The following is a 22,919-nucleotide window of genomic DNA, read 5'->3' on the forward strand; positions in this document are numbered from 1 at the left end:
AAATATTTGATAATTTCTGATTCCAAAGGAATCACAAAAAGAATACAGGGCAGTAAGTAAGTTTATTTTAAAGTCTACATAAGGAATCTGTATCAAAAAATTTAAATACTTCCTGCTACAGTGTTCAATTTATTATTTTTTTCAAATCGATTTTTTATCTTTCAAATCGATTTTTTATCTTTAAAATAAATTTGAAACTTATTTTGAAAAATATTTTTATGTTGAAATGAGATAATTAAACCCTTCTTAAAAACATTTTTTGTAATATGAAAATTTACTGAGATGGTTCAAGAACTGGTAAATTCTGGTAGAAGTCAAAATACTAATAGAAAATCTTTGATTTTTGACAATTGTGGTATATAGATAAGAGAACATTTTAGAAAGCACAAATTTTTTTTTAATGACCATGATTTTTAACTTCATGGTGAAGCTAACCTATAGATAGCACTTGCAATGGCAGAAAATGTTCACCAAACATTTTTGGGTAAAAAAAAATATTTGTAGTATAAAAGCAATCCTTATGAAAATTGGAAAAATTAGAGAGAGAAAGAGAAATATCTCCCTTCTGCTACAGGCATAGTTTAAGTCTTGTTTCACAAATAAAAGGACCCTCCCTAGCATATGGAGTAGTTGCCATGTCCTCCCAGGGATGGTCTGTAGCTATGTTCACCTCAGGCTCATCAAGAAGAGGTGAACTGTCAAATATAATTTCAGTCATAGGGTGGTTAGGTTGAGACAGATTAGTGGTATGCAATCATGATAGATAGTTTATCCTAGTTCCAAAATGCCGCTTGGGAAATCTTGAACTCCAATGAACAGAGACTCAGTCAATATTAGTGTCAAAAAGGTATACAGAGACAAAATTTGGTTGGCAGCACGAAAGATGAAGCAAGGCGAAAAAGTGACCAATTGCACGTTCAAAATCGAAATTGAGAGGCATATTACAGTTTGGAAACACTTTAAATATCAGAAGAGTCATACATTATTAATTGTTCATTGATTAATATTTAAAACATGTTCCTCTAAAGTAATGTATTTTTAGAAAGACAATATAAATGACATGTATTTTCTTATTTCAAAATCTTTATTCTCACTGAGATGCAGAATAAAGAGGCCCATCTTAGATATAGGATTAAGACAGTAAGATACTTTAAAAAAAAATATGTAAGTTTTACTCTCTTTCCTTCAGTTGAAAATTCCAAGAGACCAGACTTTTTTAAAAGAAACATTGGTTTTGTGGAAATATAGTAACATTTAAGTGTTACATAATTTGATGACTTCCTTAGGAAGAAATCAGGATATAGTAAGGGTATAAACTTAGAATGTGGAAGAACTTAATCTAAAGAACCTTCCAAATATTTTCTAAACACTGGAGAATATACATTTATAAATTGTAAAATACATTATTCTATCAGCAACCACAAACTTTGGTATCTTTAAATCAACCCCCCCAACCCAACTGAATTTCCACAAAAAGAGTGTCCTCAAGTGTCACTGCCTGAAGTGATATGCTCTGACAAATCTAACAGCTCTTTCTGTGTCATTCCTAATGCACTTGTCACTCAGTATTATCCATCCTCATTAATGACAATGGGAAAGTTTATCTTGGGAACACGTTTTAAATCATCTCCTCTTTACAATGGGACCATGAAATCTCTTACAAAACATGAGGCGGGAACTCCTCTGACAACAAAACCCCTTCCTGGCAGCTTTATTCTTAATTCCTGTTCAAGGAGTAATCTGTTTATTATAAAATCATACAGAACAATATATTAAACAGAATTTGAAACAAGAATAGCTAGTGTGATTTTCAAGCTTACAAGTATTTTTACAACATTTTTATTAGGCTGAAAACACTAAGTTGAGTCCTTTTTGTAGTGGTTTCATGCAATCTTCTTTTCTAGTCTACGTTATAAACACCTTTGAGAAGGACTGGTTTTATCTAATTTTAAAACAATTTACAAAGGCCAAAGACATTAATCTTTATATAATTATTTTAAAAATAACAATAGGCATTAAATTAAGTAAAAGCAATTTTGAGTAAAACTGTCCTCACATGTTTAAATTTTCTAATTAAAATGGCAAAAGATTCCAACTCAAGTCTCATACAGCTTAAAAATACTCTGACCAGCCCCCAAATTACTTTTAATAATATATTTATATTTTAAGCTTTAATGTGGTCTTATTTCCCTGCCTAAGAAATTCCTACAGTTTAAAAAAAATGAAGTGAAAAATAAGCAAGTCTTCTTGATCCATAGCGGCCACTTAAGCCTTCTGTTTTAATTTGGCTATCAATTACATCACTAGGTAGTGTGGATAATGAGCAGCTAATCTTTCTTTGGTATACTTCTCCTGATAAAATCAAAACTTGTTAGAAATATATCCTTATGCTTCTTATTATGCAGTCATCAAAAGTTTAATGCTACATTTTGATTAATTTACTTATGGTGAAATAATCTTAAATGGATTATAATAAAGTTGAAAAATCACATTTAGTGTTGCTTTTCTCACTTTTAGTCATCTGAAGCTCATTTGTGAACTCAAACATGCTAAAAACAAAAATACTGATTTTTAATATTTAAATTCCATGGACCTGTAATTCATGAAGGCTTTTTAACCTCAGAATTCAAGTCTATTACGTTAATATTTCTAATTAACACCTTATTTAAAAAAAAAAAAAGAAAAAAGTTCCTTTAAAGGATGTTCTAAAGATTATATGTGCTTCATGTTTAAAATTTCAAGTTAAATGTACAATAAATAGCATAAAATGGTTAATTTAATTTATAATGTTTTATAAAATACAAAATCTAAGGAAAAATAAGATATACACATAAATTTTAATTGTTTCTCATATATTAGGTGTTTATTAAGAATCCAGTTATAGTATATAAAATAGCAATTAATGTGTGGCTTCAGAAAGTAGTTAGTACTAATGTAATGGGTGGGAAGTTGCTTTAGCATCTGAAAGAATTTTCTAGCAACTGTAGTTGGTAGAGACTGAAATGGGGTGCCTCTAAGAAAGTGGGTTCCTCATGAAGACAGAAAGGCTGGGTGAGAAAATATGTGCATACAATAAGAAGCTGTCTTTGAAGCACTTTAAGCTCCCTTCTGATTTTAGCACTTTAAGAAATCTAGGTATTTTCTCAAAGAGACACACCTGCATTATTAGTTCAGAAAGTGCAAATTCCATATCAAGTGATTATATGAATTTATTATTACTCAAAGCTTAATTTTAAGATGATCAGTCATATCCTCTGACAATTCTTTCAGTGGATTTTCTTTAAAGCATGTAGTCTTCTAAAGTAGCGGTTCTTATTTATAGCAAACGTTCTCTGTAAATGACCAGATAGTAAATATTTTTTGGCCTTGCGTGCCAAAGATATCAATTCAGTGATGTAGTGTGAAAGCAGCCATAGACAATTCATAAACAAATAGGTCTGGCTGTGTTCCAATCAAAGTTTATTTAAAAAAACAGTGAGGCTGGATTTGCCCCATAGGTCATAGTCTATGAACTTCATGTTTAAAGTATCAGAGGCAAAGCTGGTTTAGTATTGTCTTTTACTTACCTATTTTTACATGAACTAAACCATAAGAATCTTTCCAATAAAATGATTGGAATGTTATAATATTTGAATGCTAAAGCAAAGAAATGACTCCTCCTTATGGCACTAGGAAGAGTTGATCACACTTCCAAAATATCTTTACATGTACTCTTTCTGTTTCTTGAGTAAATTACATATTAAGTCAATAGGACCCATGAAGGAAATGCATTCAGCTATAAATTATGCACTGTAAAGCTTTTCTTCTGAATATAATTGTCCTTAAATTTCTATCTGGGCCAGAATGGTTTCCCAGGAGGAAATTCTTAAGAAGCCAAACTAAAGAATTAGATTGGGACTTGACGGCCCCATGTGCATAAAGAGGTCAGTGGGATGATTCTTCAATAATGATAGTTCTGATGATTTGTTATTACAGAAGTGATATTAGTTGCTTTATTACTAATGTACATTTAAATCTGAACTTAACCAAAATGTTGTGTTTATTGTTCCACTGTACATAATTATTTCATGCTTAACTCCTGAGTCTCACAAATCTTTTGTAATATTTTTCTGTTAAAAGCCAGGAAACCATATAGGCAATAAAATCCACTCTATTGGCCCAAGAAGACCAGGCATATTAACAGGCAATTACTGGGTGGGTCAAAGGGGATTAGAAGGTATAGGTACTTTAAACCCAAGAATCAGAACTGATTCCTGTCAGGTCTGGGGGACTTTTTACAAATTTGGAAAATTTATTATAATATCTTTTAAGACGAAGCATTCAAAATAATTTTCAAGGGGCAATAAAATGACAGTGAGTAATGATTCAAATAGAATACCAATCACTTTTTGGTAGCTAAAAATTATATATTTCCTCACTTTCTATCTGATATTTCTGAAGAGTACAGCTCAACTTCATTTCAGCAGTAACGGTTCATTATATTATTAGCTGATTTTGAAATAATTTTTTGCTGAAGTATGACTGACACACAATATCCTATTAGTTTCAGATGTACTGAAACTATCATTGTGATTCAATATTTTTATACATTATGAAATTATCCCCATGATAACTCTAGTTACCATCTGTCACCATACAAAGTTATTATGATATTGGTGACTATGTTCCTTTGCTGTACATTATATCCCCATGACTTATTTATTTTTATAACTGGAAGTCTGTACCTCTTAATCCCCTTCACCTCCTTCTCCTGCTCCCCCAGCCCTCTCCTGTCTGATAACCAACAGTTTGTTTCTTGTATCTATGAGTCTATGTTTTGTTTTGTTTGTTCATTTGTTTTGTTTTTTAGATTCCACATATAAGTGAAATCCTATGGTATTTGACTTTCTCTCACTTATGTCATTAACATAATACCTTACAGATCCATCCATATTGTTGCAAATGGATCAGCTGCTATTTTTGAAGGTTATTTTACTTATTTAAAACCTTAGAAGTAGATTAACCATTTATGAAAACTGTATTAGCAGTATCAGATTATTACATATAGTCTGAAATGGTGAGATTTTATAGTTATACTAATATGTTTTGAGCACTGTCAAGAGGACATTCATTCATTCATTCATTCAATATTTTTCGAGCACATACATGATCAGGTACTGAACTAGGAAGAGAGGATACGATGATGAATAAAACAGACATAAGTTTAAAAGCATTTATACACCTAAATGAAACACATTTTCCCAAAGCTTCGATATTTTATAAAAGAGGCTTAAGCATGATCACGATGTTTTCACTATGCTAAAGAAGTATGGCAGCAAAGCCAAACAAAACACTGAAGAGTGGATATTCAAGAGCTAAACAATGAGCAGAGATTACTTGGATCAGGGATATCCTTGGCTGCTTACATCATGATTGGCCTTAATGACTGGCCTTAGTATTTTTCTATAAAAATCAGTCCTACAGGTTTTTGAAGGGTAATTTATCATTATTCATTTGATTCATGACTCAAATCCATTGTTAAATTACTTTTGTTTGACCCAGATTTGATTTGGCATTGGCTACAAATTTAAATTTTTTATAGCACCCAGCAACCCCCCAAATAATTAGGGGTGTATAGTTGTGTATCTGAATGGCCAAATTCAGAGGGAAGAATATAGAAAGTGCTGGATAAATTTATTTCATTAGTATATTTTTACTAATTTGATTTTGAGAACAAAAAATAACTTACACTTCAGATATATATATGTGTGTGTGTGTGTGTGTATGTATGTGTGTATACATAAAACAAAATCTAAATGCATTAAAATTACTATAAAGTACAAAATATTTTAATCATTAGTTTCGCTTTCATCCTAAAATCTTAATTTATTGAAAAATCAGGTGAGTGAATTCATTCAGCACAGATCATTACTAATACTTTATCTGCACCACCATTTGTTTCCCTCAGAGCATTGGAAAGGCTGTGAGAAATAATGAAAATAAATCACTGTCTAGTTTGATTACTTTTTCATACCTATCCCTTACAAATTTTGAACTTCAATACCGGAAAAATGGGGTATATACATCTTAGCCATTTTGAAACATGCTAGTTTTATGGTAAAGAACATTTAAACACTACCACTGTGCTATGCTTTTCTATATCTGGACATGATCCATGGATTTAAACAACTGTGTGAATATGTGTATGAGTAGTTTTCCTTAAAAACTTTCCTTAAAAACTTAAAAAAAACCTTAAAAAATATTATTTTAGTAATATTCTATAATTATATCAAGAATATAGCACTAGTGCATTTGGTTTTGCTCAACATTTTAGCAATTTGTTTGTGAAAATATTAATAAAATAGTATTGTATTAGCTTTTCCCTTTGCCCACTGAATACAAGATAAGTTGACCCATTTATTTACAGGCTCAACAAGGGCAATCCATTTCATGCTATAGCACTGACCCTTAACAAAGATCTTGTAAATGAGTAGCCTATTACAATATGTACAAGTGACCTTTAATTGCACCAAGAGGCTTTTTGTTACAAGGGTTTTCAATGCTACACCATAGCTACAGTATAAGCTGGTAAAATATTTCTTAGGTTGTTGGGCAGATATATCAACAACCCTTCTCCCTATCAAAATATATATACAAAAAAAGTTTGAGGCATTTAACTAAGTCTACATTATAATAATGCCTTTTAAACGACTCTTGATCAGAAGGATAAGCTGTTTTTCCAACCATGGAAGAATTAAATATTTAGAACTTGCATAAACAATTCATTAAGTCATTAAAAATGTAATAAAATTCAACTTCGTTTTTAATAAAATAGCCTTTGGAAACAAAAATAGTTATTTCAAACCTGGTACTAGGTTCATTTTATAACAGAAAATTTTAATCTTAGTAAAAGACACCTCTTCTCTGGAACTTTTACATCTTTGAAATGTTTAGGGAATAATTACATATCCAACAAAACATACCCAAATACTCAAATACATTCCAAAAGTTATTTATATTAAGTAAAGGTATTTAGAGCAAAATTTCAATGAAGTATGGTCGGATATTACCACTGATTTACTCAGAAATTTCTGAATGAGTGCAATATATTTTTGACAGTCTTACAAAAACCTGAAACCAAATACTCAATTTCATTAAACCATTCATATTAAGTATCTTATTTCTGGAAGGCTCATGCCAAAATGATTTAGTCTGATTCTCTACAACAATGGTGGGTTGACGTGACAGCACCTGACAAAACAGTTCAGTGAACTTCACTCTACCAGATACAAAGAACCTGAACTGGCTACTATGAAATGTCCACTGTGGCATGGAGTTATGACAGTAATAACTCTGATGAAACTTTAATTTCTACTTAAGTAAGAGAACTGCTTTACTAGTTTTGTGGCTAAAGGCATTTCCATTACACCTCAGTTTCTCTTAGTCTCTTAAAAGTTTTATCTTCTAAAAACTAATAATTTATATTAATCTCATATTTCCTTAATGAGGAACATTTCTTATACTAAACTGCAGAAACTTTTTTACTAATATTGATCAATAAAAAAGGAAAATATTTCACAATCATAAGATTTATTGCCTAATTTTGCTTAAAGATGGTATTTGAAGGACTTCCAATAAATGAAACATTTGCAACAGAAAAAGAAATAGGTATTAATATGAATGGATCAAACCTTCGTTAGAACAAGTTATGATAAAAAAGGAGGCAAAAAAAAATTTTAAAAACTGAATTTGGTATCTTATTACCTTATAAAACGTATATGCCTTATCTCACAAGATAATTTTTGATGCTTCAAAGATGATATAGGTAAAATAATTTAGAAAAATATAAAAACATGGTAACTATGAGCAAATTAATATTTGCAAAAATATCTGAATGTTGAATGTAAGTGAATATAATAATACACTGTATTTAAATTTTAATAGTTTTGAACCATATCAAAATAGTGAACCAAGCAAGGGAACCCTGTTTCTTTGTATAGAATATTTTCCCCACATTACATAGCTAAGATCTAGAAATCCTACAGAAGTGGTTAGTGTTTTTGGGAATGGCTTTATAGTTTTTGCAAATTAATTTTTCTATTAAAAAATACCTACCAAATACCAGAAATCAGTAAAAATCGCGGAAAAGAACAATCTTGCAATCCTAATGTTATATAAGGGAGAAGCTATGATTAATCCAATCTGAATTTTATAAGATAGTTTATAAAAATAGAGCAGAAATGCTTACTAGGAACACAAGAATTTTTAACATGAATGTTAGAAGATTATATATCAATGTGTGTGTATATTTTTGAGGTTTGTTCTTGTTTATGTCTCAGGGCAGAGGCTTTCTGGTCATGCACTGAAGATGGGATCGCAGTACCTCTTGTGGTGTGGTGAGTAGCTGTGGTTTAAGAGCCCAGGCTTTGGTCTAAGTGTCATTTCTGTCAGTTATTAACTCTGACTTTGGATAAGTTAGGTTACTTGATCTCTTTGAACTTTAAGTTTCCTCATTTATAAAATGTAGATAATCATGGGATACGGTAGTTGTGAGATCTCTGAGGTAATGGCTATAAAGCACTTGCAATAGTCCTAGGCCCCTGTTAAACACTCAAATTTTTTATTTTTAAATCAGTAATAATTAACAGAGCTCCTGAACATGTTAACTTTCCAGTGTAATTCTGTACATGGAGTTAAAAGATCGGGATTTAATCCTAGCTCTATGACTTTGGGAAGGTTACATAACTCCGTATATTCCCTCACATTAAAATGTGTGTAAAAATGCCAATGGCAAGGGTTCCTGTGAGTATCAAATAAGAGTTAAATATGGTAGTCTATACGGAAGTACCCAACACAATGCTGAGAATGAATGAGATACTCGATACATGTTTTTAAATACACTTATGGTAGACATGAGTTTCTCTAAAAATAGTACTTTAACAATTTAACAAATATTTGTGGAACACCTACCATGTGTGCTTGGGATTTCACCACAAAAAAAGACAGACTATGTCCCTAATCTTGTGATGCTTACAGCAAGTAAGGGAATAATGTTGAAAAATAACAAACTAACTGATAATCAATTGTAGTAATATGTGTTACACTGAGAATTAAAATAGGGTACGTGATAGTAGATAACTGAGCGAATACTTCAGATGGGCCAGTCAGGGATGACCTCACTAAGGAGACTGAGATATTTAACCTGCAATCCAGTGACAAGAAAAAGCCATGAAAGGATGGAGGAATGAACATTCTGGACATTTGCTGTGCAAAGACCTTGAAGAAGGACTAAAGATGTTTTAGGTACAAAAGTATTCCCAAAGTTACCTATATTAATCACAAAGCTCATGGATACCATATTTAGTAAGCTCTACAATGTGTTCTTACTCTTCTAGGCACCTTGGAGGTTATATCAGTAAAATATATGTTCTCACCTTCTAGCTGATGAAATGGGATAGCCATGATTTGTCATCATTTTTGGTTTTCTGTTTCTCTGTCTTTCTCAGACACTATACATAGCACATTGTGGCAGGAAGTGGTTTAGGGAACACCATATAAACTGGGTGATATCTGCTACAGCAGTTCTACAAATGCTGTAAGAAAATCCTTGAAGTACTGCAATATAATTTTCCTGGAGCCATACCATAGAATACATACTTGTATGTATTGCTTGTATTGGCAAAATTCAGGAAAGAGGAGAAGAGATTTTTTTTTTCCTCTCTTTATATCCTTAGACGATGCTGAATCTGTACCATCCGATCTCAAAAGTGAGACTGCTGGACTATAGGTACCACAGAATCTTTAACAGACTCATGGCCTGAAAACTATTTGGCAAGATTCTAAATATTAGACTTTTGCTTTGTGCCACCATCTTGCTATTCAAATATATGCTTTCTTTATATTCCTGACAAAAATGTAGTATGAATTGGTATAAAAATTAGTGCAATGTGAAATATTAGACTCTAAGTTCAATTTATAAAATGGCCATTTTTATACAGAAATTATTCACAGTCAAGGTGTCATAAGATAATTAAAAATACTTCTCAAAGAAACAGGATGCATTTGATATAACAAAGTATAAGCTTAATTATCTCAGGTGTTGATGACAGTACGGAAACTTTAAGACATATAATAGCCAAACATGAATTTACTCTTCCTTGCCAAATGAAGCAATGATGTTCTGCCAGGCCAACTCACAGGAAGCATGTGAGATGAACACAAAAGCAAACGGGCCCTGTGCTGCCTAAGGGAAAGTCAGCAAGATGGCAGCTTCAATCATTCGGAATAATACTAACGCAGCCTTAGGCTTTTCTCAGAATGGAAACATGTCACTATTACTGCAATGTTCCAACAAATCAGAATGCAGAGAAAAGAACACTTATGCAATCACATCGTGGAAGGGCACTTTACTCAACATTTAAGTGGAAAATAATTATAAAGAAATTTCAGAAAAATTGTCAGTGAACATAAATGACTCAGGGAAAAATGTTTTTTTCTTTTAATGCACTTAATAGATTTTTTAAAAGCTTACCACTTAGAAAGAATTTCCTTTTACATTCTCCTTAAGGAATTATTAATGTAAACACTAATTTTTATGAAGTGGTAAGTGAAAAGTTTGGGATTCGGGCTGCCATAAGAAATATTCATTTTCCCCTGATACAGTACCATCACTTTGGAAGTTTGATCAAAGGGGATAAACTTTCCCAACATTTATATAGGAAGTTAAAAAAATACTTCAAATATTTTGGGAACTTACCTAATCAGTATACTTTTAGCATGTGTCTGGTCATGTAGCCATCTTTGGTCAATCATCAAAAAATCAAAGGCAAATTGGCATGACTCAACCCTAACTTTAATACCGCATGATTGTGTCGTGTAAGCTTGTTTTGTGTGAGAGCTGCTGTGGTTTTAGTAGAGAGATTAACAACCGGACCTAAGCTGGCCTCCAAACCTTGCCCTGCTGATGCCTCAAGCTCTTTGAAGTCTGACCATCATACCTGGCAAAACAACAGTGAGAACTAGGATGGTGTCAGATCTAATCAAGTTGTTCGCTGCAGCATAGCTAACTATGGGGTTCACTAATTGGCCCAATTGCGGATTATACCTTTTGCTACAGATTCAAGACAATAATTTAGTTAAATGATGTTTTTTTTTTTCCTTATCTCTTCTAATTAAGATTCCAATGTGGGAAGAAATAGGATTAGACAGAGTCTCAAAACTGTGTTCCCCTTAAGGTGGTATGCACTGTTGATAGGCTCGCTATGACATGTGGAATATATAGGAGCACAGTATTACCAACTTCTGGAGAGTCTGTGAAACCTATATGACCCTACTGTATGTCTACCTTATTTAGGAATTAAAAGTGTAAATATGGGGATGGTAATACAATGAATATATTAAGATGTAAACATGTACAAAATGACATTTCCATTGTTAAAGAATGTTAATTTGAATTTATTTTTGACAAATGATTTGATCTATATGAACAGATGCCTATGTTCCACTTTGATTTTCTTTTGCTAACTGCAATATATCTGGGAAGTGAATATTTAAATATTTATGGAGGGTATCATTATCAGAAAAGGTATATCGTGCTACAACTTAATGTTCTTGAGTCAGACATTTATGTTTCCATTATTTCTTTTTAGTGACATAATTGTTAATTGACAAATAAGTTAACCAACTCTCCTCTCTACCTCTAAGTATAGTAAACAGTCACCTTTCTACTTCCCATTTAAAACTGGAAAGGCTATTGATACAAAATGTAAGGAAGTAAGGAAACCTAGGACCAAAGATACCATGCAACTCTACATTGTCCAACATTGTCATAGTGACTACAAGAGTTTATGCTTTTCCAATATGTAAAAATTTCAAATAATTCTGCTGAATCATATCAAGTATATTGAAGTACTATATAAAGCTAACTTATACTGATGGCATATAATATTTTGATCTTAATACTTAAGAATGAATTTTCTAAGTAAGTGCATCAAAAATAGTTGTTACTTAATAGATACTGGTTTATCAATTCTTCTGTGAGAAAAAGTTCTTGATGACTGGAGAGGTACCAGAGTCCTGTGTTCTGAATTAGGGGCAAAGTATTAAAGATAATCTTGAGCAAACTTTATTTTGATTTTCTGGACTCTCAATATTCATTTAATGTGCAAGACCCACATAAATATACTATTTATGATAATTACTATTTTTGGACCAATTAAAGCCTATATAAGTATTGTTTATCCTTATTTTGAAAATTTGCTGTTATGATATCATCAAATTAAATGAAGCCACATTTCAAATCCTACCAAATCTTACTTGTTTAGGTATTACAATTACATCATAATTACTAATATAAAGAAAAAACTGGTTAATGATGATCCCAGCATTAGAGAAGCAAAAATTACAGAAACTGAAAAAAAAACACAAGTGTAAGTGGTTATTTCAGGTTGGAAGTGAAGCTATGTACCCAAGTTACATTTCTTGTGGAACTTAATGGAGAAAGTAGTGTTTATATGTCACTTGACCAGTGGAGCTTACATAATATTTATAGCTGTATTATTTGAATAATTTTTCAAACTCCATAACTTATCTATATACATATATTTCAGCAAAGATTTTATACCTGCTAAATGTATGACTCTGTTCTTAGTTCTGGGATAGATACGAAGATGAAAAAGATGTAGTTTCTATACATTGAGTCTATTATTATATCTTAGTAAAGCCTTTTGTTACAAAATATTCAATTACTACATAGAAAGTATAAATAAGCCAGTAGAGGGCCTGGTACACAATAAAGGCTTAATAAATCTTACTATGACTGAAAAAAGGTTATGTGGTAAGCCAAGGAATAAGTAGTATGTCGTGGTTAATCAAATATGCTAGAGAGTTTCCATGTACAGTTTACAAGGATTAAAAATTTTCAAAGAATTGGAAAGCTTTTTTTTTTTAACCTGAAACCAGACTGAATCAACCTTAAATTTTCTCTTTTACTTACCCAGAATGCATGCCAGTGTTTTAGTGTCATTACTATAGATAGGATTCTGCTATGGTTTTTGTAGAGGGCCTCATTTATAGAGCTTCATAGCTGATGAATACTAGGTATTAGTAAAAATTTACTGTGATTAGATAAATACTTCCACTTGAATATGAATAATACCAATACACAGCCCAAGAACAAAGAAATATTCTTTTGCCTTTTCCAAATCACTCAAAGAAATTAAAGACTGCTAGTTAGAGCTGCTCTACTTACTAGAGGCCCTTGGTGGCTGTCAGTTAAAAAAAAAAAAAAATTCAGTTTTCATATATAAAAAGAGTATTTAATAAATCAAAGAAAGGGTACCCTAAAAATAGAAATAAGGGTACTTTCTTTTTTTTTTTTTTGCTCCTTGTTTCCAAACATGCCAACCATGTGAGACCATGTGACTGATAGAAAATTCCATCATGTAACAGATCTACCTGTATGGAATCAGAAAACTTATTTCTGCTTTACCTGCTAAACCACCTTTCTCTTCTGAAAGTAAAACACAGATTCAGTGCCTGCTATATTAGGATCTCACACTTTACAGACTAGTATACATCTTATTATCTTTTTTTGGTATCAGTTTTAATAAAAACATTTGTTGTGCATATTAAAACAATGTCACGTCATAATTTCCCCCCAATAAAGGAATCCTCTCATTTCCAATTTCTACAATGTATTACCAAAGACTTGCTATCTGTTGGGTATGCATTTTATAAGGTATAATGCTGTATTAAATCATTTAGTCTTATGTGAACCACATGATTTTATCTTGTTATAATTATATCTATATATGCTACTATTAGGTTTGTTTCGTTCTTGAATTCCTATTTTTTCTAATCACCAAATTGAATTTTATGGCATGAGTGAATAAATTATTTGGAATGTGTTGCACCTATATTTCTATGTATAAAAAAAAGATGAAGGTTATAAGCCAAAAAGGTAAAGGATTTGATCAACCGTATTAAATATTAACTTTTTAAAAACCAACCATCTATTTGTGTTTTGTTTTCAAATACTGCTTCCAAACCACAGGTGATCAATTATAATTGTTCTCTTAGTTCAGAATGTTGGGAATAGAAGAGAGGAAATGGAAAAGAAACCTATGTGGTTTATAAAAGATCTCACATCAGCTCCAATGGTAAAGTATAGTTACTTTATTAGAATCCAAGTTTATTCAAAGGAAAGGTCCCACTTGACATTATTTAAGTCCCTTATTTCTATCTCCTCACACCCAAAATAAGACCCAGTGTGTGTGTGCATATATGTGTTGTGTTCTCTGTGTGTGTGTGTGTGTGAGAGAGAGAGAGAGAAAGAGAAAGAGAATAAACATGATTCACACTACAGTGCTACTTTTTTCTCTGGGTGCAATATGATTTTCACTAGGGAATCTGCTTGCTTAGATTGTATGATGATAGACAAGATACCTTAGACCTGCTTGTCAGAATACTCATTTGGGAGAAAGGTGTTGCACAGAGGAAAAAAAAAAAACCCATTTTTCATTAAAAATATAAGTTCAACTTAAAAGAAAATGATGAGGCATGCTTTCCTTGTGACACTAACTATAACTTTATGCATCTAAAATTTTTAAGCAAAATATCGCTTAAAATTGGTAAATAATAATGGTAAATTTCTTAGTATTCTATCAGAAAAACTGAAACAAAGTTTGAACAATTACAGCATTGGGTTCCATTTCAATGGTTTCTTTTGAGAACTAAGGCAAATTAGCTCAAGAATCAGTATTTCTACACTCTCTATCTTTTGGCTTTAAGTGGCTTTTGAAGGGAGTATCCCCAGATGAGAAACTTCTAACACTCCTGCAGAGATGACCTGCTTGAAGAACTGGCTGCCTGATTAACTATTAACTGCTCTCAATAGGATTAGATAATTAAGAACATTGATGACCATTAATTAGGAGGAGGGCACATTAATTTGTCACTGGATAGGGCCCTTACAATGATTTATAGGTTAGTGCTACTTGCAAATGTGAAGGGAAAGAGAAAAAGAGGGAGAACCATGAAGTTACCTTATCAAGTGGCCAGCTAAAGAGGGCAGAGGGTCAAAAAAGGGCCAAAGTGGTCACTTAAGGGTGAAGTCCCAAACACCAAAGCAGTGCCAAGCCACATTGACCATCATTTGGTGATGAAGTTAAAAATATGCTAATTTATTGGTGGCAATTCTCTCTTTTTATGGTTTCAAGCAGTTAAGACAAGTGGCCTGCTTAAGAGCTTTTCATTTGAAAAGAGATTAAACAAAATGGTTTGTCAAGGCTGCTTGGCTGTTTTATGTCTTTGTTAAAAAAATTGCACCGACTATACTGATAACTATCACATCACCCAAAAGCCATCTCTCCCTGGGCATTTATTTCGTTAATAAATACATCAACTCTAATTGCTTAATAGTGCTATGTTCATTTGCTCTTTAGCAAGATTAAGTTGAAATAAATCTTTTGTACCACTACTTTCTGTCACGACTGCTTGCATAAAGGTCACAAAAAAAGTTTTAAGTTTTGTAGAAAATTTACTTAAAGACACTGGTGTAAATTACACTTTGTTTTGTTCAGCATGGAAAGCGGAAAGGTGATTTCACTAATAGTAAAGAAAACTGCTTTTAGAATATAGATAAGGATCCTCTTTTCTTAGCCATACACAATTGTGGGTAGCATTCACATTCCACACACAAATAAGCACAGCTCATTAACATTTAATTAAATATGCTTTTGAAAGCCTTGGAAATACGCATGTCATACTTACCATGTAAGTTTGGAGCTTACTTTGAATAGACGTTTAAAACAAAATCATTTTTTGCTATACTCTAATGATATGCCATTAAAAGAGAAAAAAATAAGATAGTCTAAAAACATTATTTTGTTACACCAAAAGAACTTAAGAATATTAGCAGGAAACGTCTTCTAAGAATTTCATTAAAGTAAAAAAAAACCATATATATATATATATATGTATATGTATATATATATATATATACACACATACATACACACATAGACTATTTAACCTCAAGTCCATGAACTAAAATACAAAAATTCTCTCTTACCTCAATGGTGAATAGCTTCCTTTTTAATTTAAAAGCTAAGTCTTTGACATCGGATACATCATAAATCAAGTTATTAAGCCGAGGAATCTGCCGAATATGAATCAAACCTTGTGAAAAGGAAATTAAAAGAAAAAAATTTTTTAAAAACACTGTCTTAGTGCATAAATTAAGAGTCTTACAGCAGAATCCTGTAAATTTACACACAAGCATCCTCCCCTTTTAAAACTGGAGCTTACTACCAGGAGCAATGAAGCAAATGGTGTGATTATATTCAAGTAATCAAGCAGAATAAGATAAACAGAAATCCTTGTGCGAGGAAAACTAATTGCATTTTGGTACAGAAGTACAGATGTAAAGAGGGATCTTAATACTTGTCAAAACTACAGCCGGTTTGTGTGTGATTTTCTCTTGTATTTACAGTAAGCAAATATGGCTATCACCTTGCATGCTGCCCACGGCACCACTGAGTGATCTTTATTTTATTAAATGCACCAGTAAGCAGCCAGCAAAACAAGGCTTATGGGTTACTGATAACCAGTGAAGCACTAATGAAAAGTATTTCATTTTGTACCTTATTAATGACTTGAGCAAACCACTGAAGAAAACTACATTTCAGAGCACACTCTAGGATCAAACTTTAACCCCTATGCCATTCCAAGACCCTCATTTCTGTGGCATGTTAGACCTTTGTGTAGCTGTTATAAGCTTTGTAATAGTGCTAGGTAAACCGTGAGCTTTGGCCTCTTGTCAGTAGAAACACTTGCTAATTTTTTCTGACAAGGGCACTGGATGCCTTTTGTGCAGCTTAATGCAGTTTCTGACTAAACTCGGGGTCATTTGCCACAGATGAAGACATGGAAGATTCTTCAGTGCATCACTCTGCCTGACTCAGCCCATATTTAAAATCATCATCCCAAAGACACTGATCTCTAAACATGGGGGAAGAAGGCAAATCCAAATCTGAACAAATGAGATGCAATCTTATTTAAAGAACTGCTTTTGTGTGTGTGTTTGAATGCTTAGTAATGTATGTATTCATTTTAGCTTCAAAGGGTAAACCTCTAGGTGCTTAACTTCCAAAATGGCCTCTTCAAAAATAATTCACTGAAATATCTGATTTATTAAACTTAAAAAAATGCAAAATACGTTAAGAAGACAGCTTTTAGATACAGATTAAAGATATCTTAGACAGAGCTACTTAGTAAAATACATTAGAAACGAGCACACCAGACTTTCACTTGCACATTCCTCATTTTACCTTGGTATATATATATATGCTGGTTTAGCTCTTAAGTCAGGAGGCCTTACACAATGAATGAATACAGTTTATCAGGTCCTTCTTATTAACAGAAATGCTACCTGTCGTCAAAACCCTTCATTAATCTGTTGGTAATAATTTATCGATTCAGAGATTTCAGCACAAAACATCATAGCCTTTCACCCTTGAAATGTTTTAATCAAAATAACTGTCTTAGAATATAAAATACAATTTACTAAATTTATTAGGTCATAATACTTACAAATGATATTCAGATATAATTTATTAAGGTAATATTTAACTTGAGTTGTTTTAAAAGAACGCAGAAATAATAAAAATTGAAAAATAGTTTATCTAGTTTTGAGACAAATAAGCCCTAGGAATGTAATGTACAGCATGGTGACTATGCTTAACAATAATGTGTTGTATATTTGAAAGTAGCTAAGACAGGAGATCTTAAAAGTTCTCATCACTAGAGAAAAAACATTGTAAACTATGTGTGGTGATGTATGTTAACAAAACTTAACTGTGGTGATCATTTCATAATACATACATCTCTTACATCATTACTTTGTACACCTTAAACTAATAGAATGTTGTATGTCTATTATAGCTCAATAATAAATTAAAAAAAAGAAATAGTTTAATCTTAATAGTCTTCTTCCTATAATAGTGACAATAATGGATTAAATAATTATACATAGGGTTAATCTGGGCATATAGCATATACAGTTATGCAAGTTAATAATCATGAGGCAAATTATTTTATGTAGCTTTTGTTCATAGCTTATATTTTCTAGCCTTTAAAAAATACCTGATTGTTAGATTATGCTGTTTTATTACTTTTTAAAAGACTGTATGTTGACTTCAAAGCAGTGGTGGTTATCATATAAAGTATCTTATAATTTTTTTTTTTTTAGACTCTAGAAATTGTCACAGTCCTGCAATCATAATCTTATATAATCTTCTAGCAGGCTTCAAATAAGATATTCAGTCTTTAGAGGTTTCCATGGAAGTACAGTAGGTCCACAATAATAACAGCAATAACTGACATTTAGTCAGTATAAGTAAATAGGTAAAAATCTATCATTCCCCATATTCTGTATTTTATTTAGAGCTAAGATGTGCAAAACTATTAAACCTTTCCTATTTCAATGATTCTATGTAAGAACCTTTATTTTAAAAAATCTCCAAATTAACCAAATGACCAAAATATTACTAAAAACTTCAAAAAAAATTAAAATCTGATTAATTGACCTGTGTTTATACTAGGGTGGCAATATTATAAAATTTGCTCAAAACGCAAACAACAAAATGAGCAAAGTCCAAATATAATCAAAGATGTTCACTTTCTGAAAATGTGATTGACTAGGGCTTTTAAAACATAGTAAGTATGAATTTTATTTTTCATATAGGTAGGCTTTGTAAAGCATAAACTACTATACAAAGCTGTTGTTATTAGAATTGATATATTTATTTCAAACATGGCTAAAAAGTACAACTGATTTCATGACAACTTTAAGTCCCTGGGACAATAAAATTTTTACCTGACTGAGGCATGGCTTAGTACTTGGGTTTGACTTCTTTCAAGTAGTTAAAACAGTCCATAGTCTTAATGTAGTTTGGTGACAAGCTGCCATGAAAGAATGGTCAGGAATGGAAAACATTTAACAGATATATTATAAAATAAAACTCATGCTACTTGACAGTAGATTTTATGACTGGATACAATGCTTCCAGGTACTCTAGAGGCAACCCAGGATATTCTCTTCTCCTTATAAAGGTGCTGCTTACCATGATAATCCTTATATAATGGGTTGGTTTCTCTCTCAGAACCAATGAATGATTCCAGACCAACTACTGTATCTGACAAGTTTGTAACACGAGCAATAATTGCTTTATTCTGTAAAACAAGAAACAAAACACTCATTTTATATTTAATAATATAACATGTATTCAGTGCCATTATGCCATCTCAGTGACAAATTGTAGAGGAGATAAACTATCAACATAGAGAAATAATTCAAAGCTACCGCAGGCTGAAAACTGGATGAAAATATGCACTTAACTGAAAATTCTAGCCCATGTAGGTGTGCTATTCTAACTGGAAGAGCTGAAGAAAATATTCTTATTTTTGGTAGAGAGCATAAATTGATTATTTTTCTTCCGTTTTAAGGGTCAAGGCTACCTTTATCCTCACACACTATTCTTTTTCAAATTACTTTACCCATTGGAAAATCTGAGAGACATCAGGATTCAGAAGCAGTAGATAGTACAGTATAATGTGTAAGGCAAGGTCCCGCTATCATCTGTCAACTGGGACCAGGTCCCAGCCCTGTAACAGCTGAGGTCCTCTGTATCATTTTAGAATCACGGAAGGGTCCAGCTAAGAGGCTGCAGCATGGCTAGCTCTGGAGTCTTCTGTCCTCTCCTTCCAGATGCTGCTATTTCGCTCTGGGATAACAATAAAGGCAAAGAAAAGAGAGTAGATGACTAGCACTAAACTAGTAGCCTACACTTTCCTTCCCAATACAACCTGACATGAACCAAAAACATTGCTAAATAATACATTGTAAAAAAAAGTCACATTTTAAGTAGCAAAAGTTGTAAAATACCCAGAATTTCATGGCTATAAAAAAATCATTAAAAATATAATCATTAAATACCCTATAGGTTCTCTTGAATTATTTTATTTAGTGGAGATTCAGTATTTCTTTTAGCCCCTGACAGGGTGATAGGTCAGCAAATGTTTCATATATTATAACATCTTAGAAAAATTTTTGCTCTCAAGTTCTAGATAAGTTGAAAAAATGGTTCTTTGTAAAATTTTATACTTTTGAAACTCCCATTTTATACACTCATAATATCTACCAGTTTAAAAATAATCTTTAGAAAAGGATGGGAAATGTAAAGCAGTTAAGAAAATTTTAGTTTGATCCTATGACCCCTGTTAGAGGAAAGTCCAAACACAATGAAACACATTCACTTCCTGTAAACACGACTGACTACTGAGCTTACTGGTACTCCTCTGTTTCTTAAGTCCTGTAGTAAAGATTGCATAAGAATGAAAAATAAAACTGGTCAGTGTTACCTGACTCAGTCTGAAATACATAGTAGCTCCTGTCACTAAACATTATGCTGAAATGACTGGTTAACTCATACCTAGGGCAGTATTTGAAACTCCTCTGTAAGTAGAAATATGTGTTATATAAAGAATGTTTCAGCCTTTGAATCAGTATGCTTAAAAGGAACCAGTAAAAATAATTATCCTTAATTGGCTTTAATACTCTTAATGATGTGGGTACCAAGTATAGAAAAACAAACATAATTTGAAAATGCCTATTTTTTTCTAAGGCAGTTTTTCATTCAATGGTAAGAAAATAATACAGATTGATTCCTTACTTTCAGTTCTATGCCACAGGGGATGGTCCTACTCCAGGAATAACAGGGGCTTCAGAGGCCATAAACAAGTTCCTCTCAATATTTCTTTAGCCAAAGACTATTATATCAAACTCATCCAGGTTGGGTTTCAGCCAGTTATTCTTCACCCAAACAAAAATGTCTGCCAGACATTCCAACAGCTGGGAGACAGTTCACAATGAGTCAACTTGAAAATGATTCATTGTGCTGAGTACTGAACAATGTTGGGGTGGGGGTGGGGTGTGGCTGGGTTGGTTGTAGAGGGTGAGAACAAGTGGGAGATGAAGAATAACCATGTGGTTCTCCCATTAAGAAGAATCTTAGATAACAACCAGCAGGCTCTTATCATTTCATTTTTAGGATAAACTCAACTGGGAAGAGTACTCCTGTCATGGACCCTCAGATGAACAAGCACTTATAAAGGCTACTGACAATATTTCTTAATCAAAAGGTCAGATTTCCTTTTATCTATAAATACAAGACTAAGCCTTTGTATCTAAATATCTGAATCTAAAATGATAAAAGTCAGTTTTTGTCAGAACTCAAGTATTCAGATATGCAGTGATATAAACTAGGGCTTTTTCAATTATTTTAATAATAGAAATTGTAAGGTTTAGGTATGTCTTCCATTCTAGTAGCATATAAGCAAGGTCCTGTATATTTAAATGGACAACCTGACATTCAAAGAAGGTTTCTTTCTTTAACCTTAAAATTTACTAATAAACCACTTAACACCCTTGTAATATTTGTCAACATTATAATTCTTTTTAAGGGAATTTATGGAAGATTTAAAAAAATCAACCATCCACTTTGTAGAGGAAAACTAATGAATTCCAAAATAAAAGATGTACACAGCCTGGATTTAGAAATCTCAGAAACTCATTCATATAGTTAATTTATTGTGTTTCTAAGTTCCATAGGTTTACACTAGAGTTATTAACTACAAACTAAATTTGATTTTAAAAGCTTTCATGAAGTCTTAGAGCAAGAAAAATAAGTTATATTTAAGAATGACCTTACTACTTTCTGCACAGCAGTTTTGGAAAATAGGTTACGTAACGTGGCAAACTTGATGGTGGAAGTTGTACAGATATCGAAAAGAATGTGTATAGAATAAAAAGCACTGGAAATTATATAAGAATAACATCTAAGTTTCTGACTGAGATCATCTTTATCTTAATTATAAACTCATTCAGTATTCCAGTGATGTATAAAAGCATAAAAGATATTTGGGCATGTAAATGTACATATTTTTAAAAAAAGCTGAAATAGTGTTACAGATTACTTCTGTACCCCCAAGGTTCATAGGGAGTATGGTATATTGACACAATCATATCTTAAAACTACTTGTGTCCAAAGGTCTTTCAAATCATAATGGTCTTTCAGATAAAGGTAGGTAAATTTACTTAAAAGAATACTAAGTGGTCTTTCAGATAAAGGTAGGTAAATTTACCTAAAAGAATCTAAAATTGATAGCTTTAAAAATCCTCAAAGGCATAATAATCACAATTCACTTCAGGGAAAATACACTATGGACACTAAATTGTCAAAATATAATTCACAGTGTTCAGAAAGCTTTAGCATAATGATCTGAGCAGAGGCCTTGAAACTGGAACTTCCATATTCTCATCTTAACAGATTCTAAGTGTTTTTATGTTATTAGCCAAGATGTGAAACCTCTTTGGTCTGCAGTATACGTAGTTGGAAATGGAGAACCTCAAGGTATTTGTGCATCAGTTACTTGTACATAAAATTTGAGTAATTTTTGTGTTAATTTTGAAGTTGTTACATTATAGTTTCTAATAAGGAACATTTGAGTAAGGACATTCAGGATTCACCAGTAGGAGTAAATTAATGGTTATATTCATGCATGGCACAATGACATCACCCAAGTATGTACAATGATACTGCCACCCCTCCTCCTTGCCCATCTGGATGTGAAAATCTAGGATGGCTCAAAAATCCTCCCTATACTAGACAAATCTCCCTTCACTCCTGGGTGAAAGTTGTCAGCTCTGGACAGTAGCCAAGACAAGACTAGGAGGGAAGCCAGAAAAGAAGAGAGCCAGTGTCCAGGAGTTTTAAGAGTTTGCTGGCAGTCTCAAATAGCATTGTATTAAGTTACATAAAAGGTTCTTAAAACTTTCTGTTGCAGTGCAATTTCTTAATTAATTATTTAGATTTAAATCA

General features: G+C 32.2%; 1 protein-coding gene across 4 annotated transcripts in view; it reads right to left on the reverse strand.

Annotated features, from left to right (window-relative positions):
• The window catches only part of ELP4 (elongator acetyltransferase complex subunit 4), a 251,816-nt gene that overhangs the window by 114,357 nt on the left and 114,540 nt on the right, over positions 1 to 22,919 (reverse strand). For all 4 annotated transcript variants that reach the window (XM_078058252.1, XM_036105447.2, XM_078058251.1 and 1 more), the window contains exons 8-9: positions 19,104 to 19,212; positions 16,052 to 16,158 (exon numbers count right to left, since the gene is read on the reverse strand). In XM_078058252.1, the coding sequence (XP_077914378.1) occupies positions 16,052 to 16,158; positions 19,104 to 19,212 (216 nt within the window). The remainder of the gene's footprint in view (positions 1 to 16,051; positions 16,159 to 19,103; positions 19,213 to 22,919) is intronic.

This window comes from Halichoerus grypus, chromosome 11, assembly GCF_964656455.1.
Source record: "Halichoerus grypus chromosome 11, mHalGry1.hap1.1, whole genome shotgun sequence".
Lineage (NCBI taxonomy): Eukaryota > Metazoa > Chordata > Mammalia > Carnivora > Phocidae > Halichoerus > Halichoerus grypus.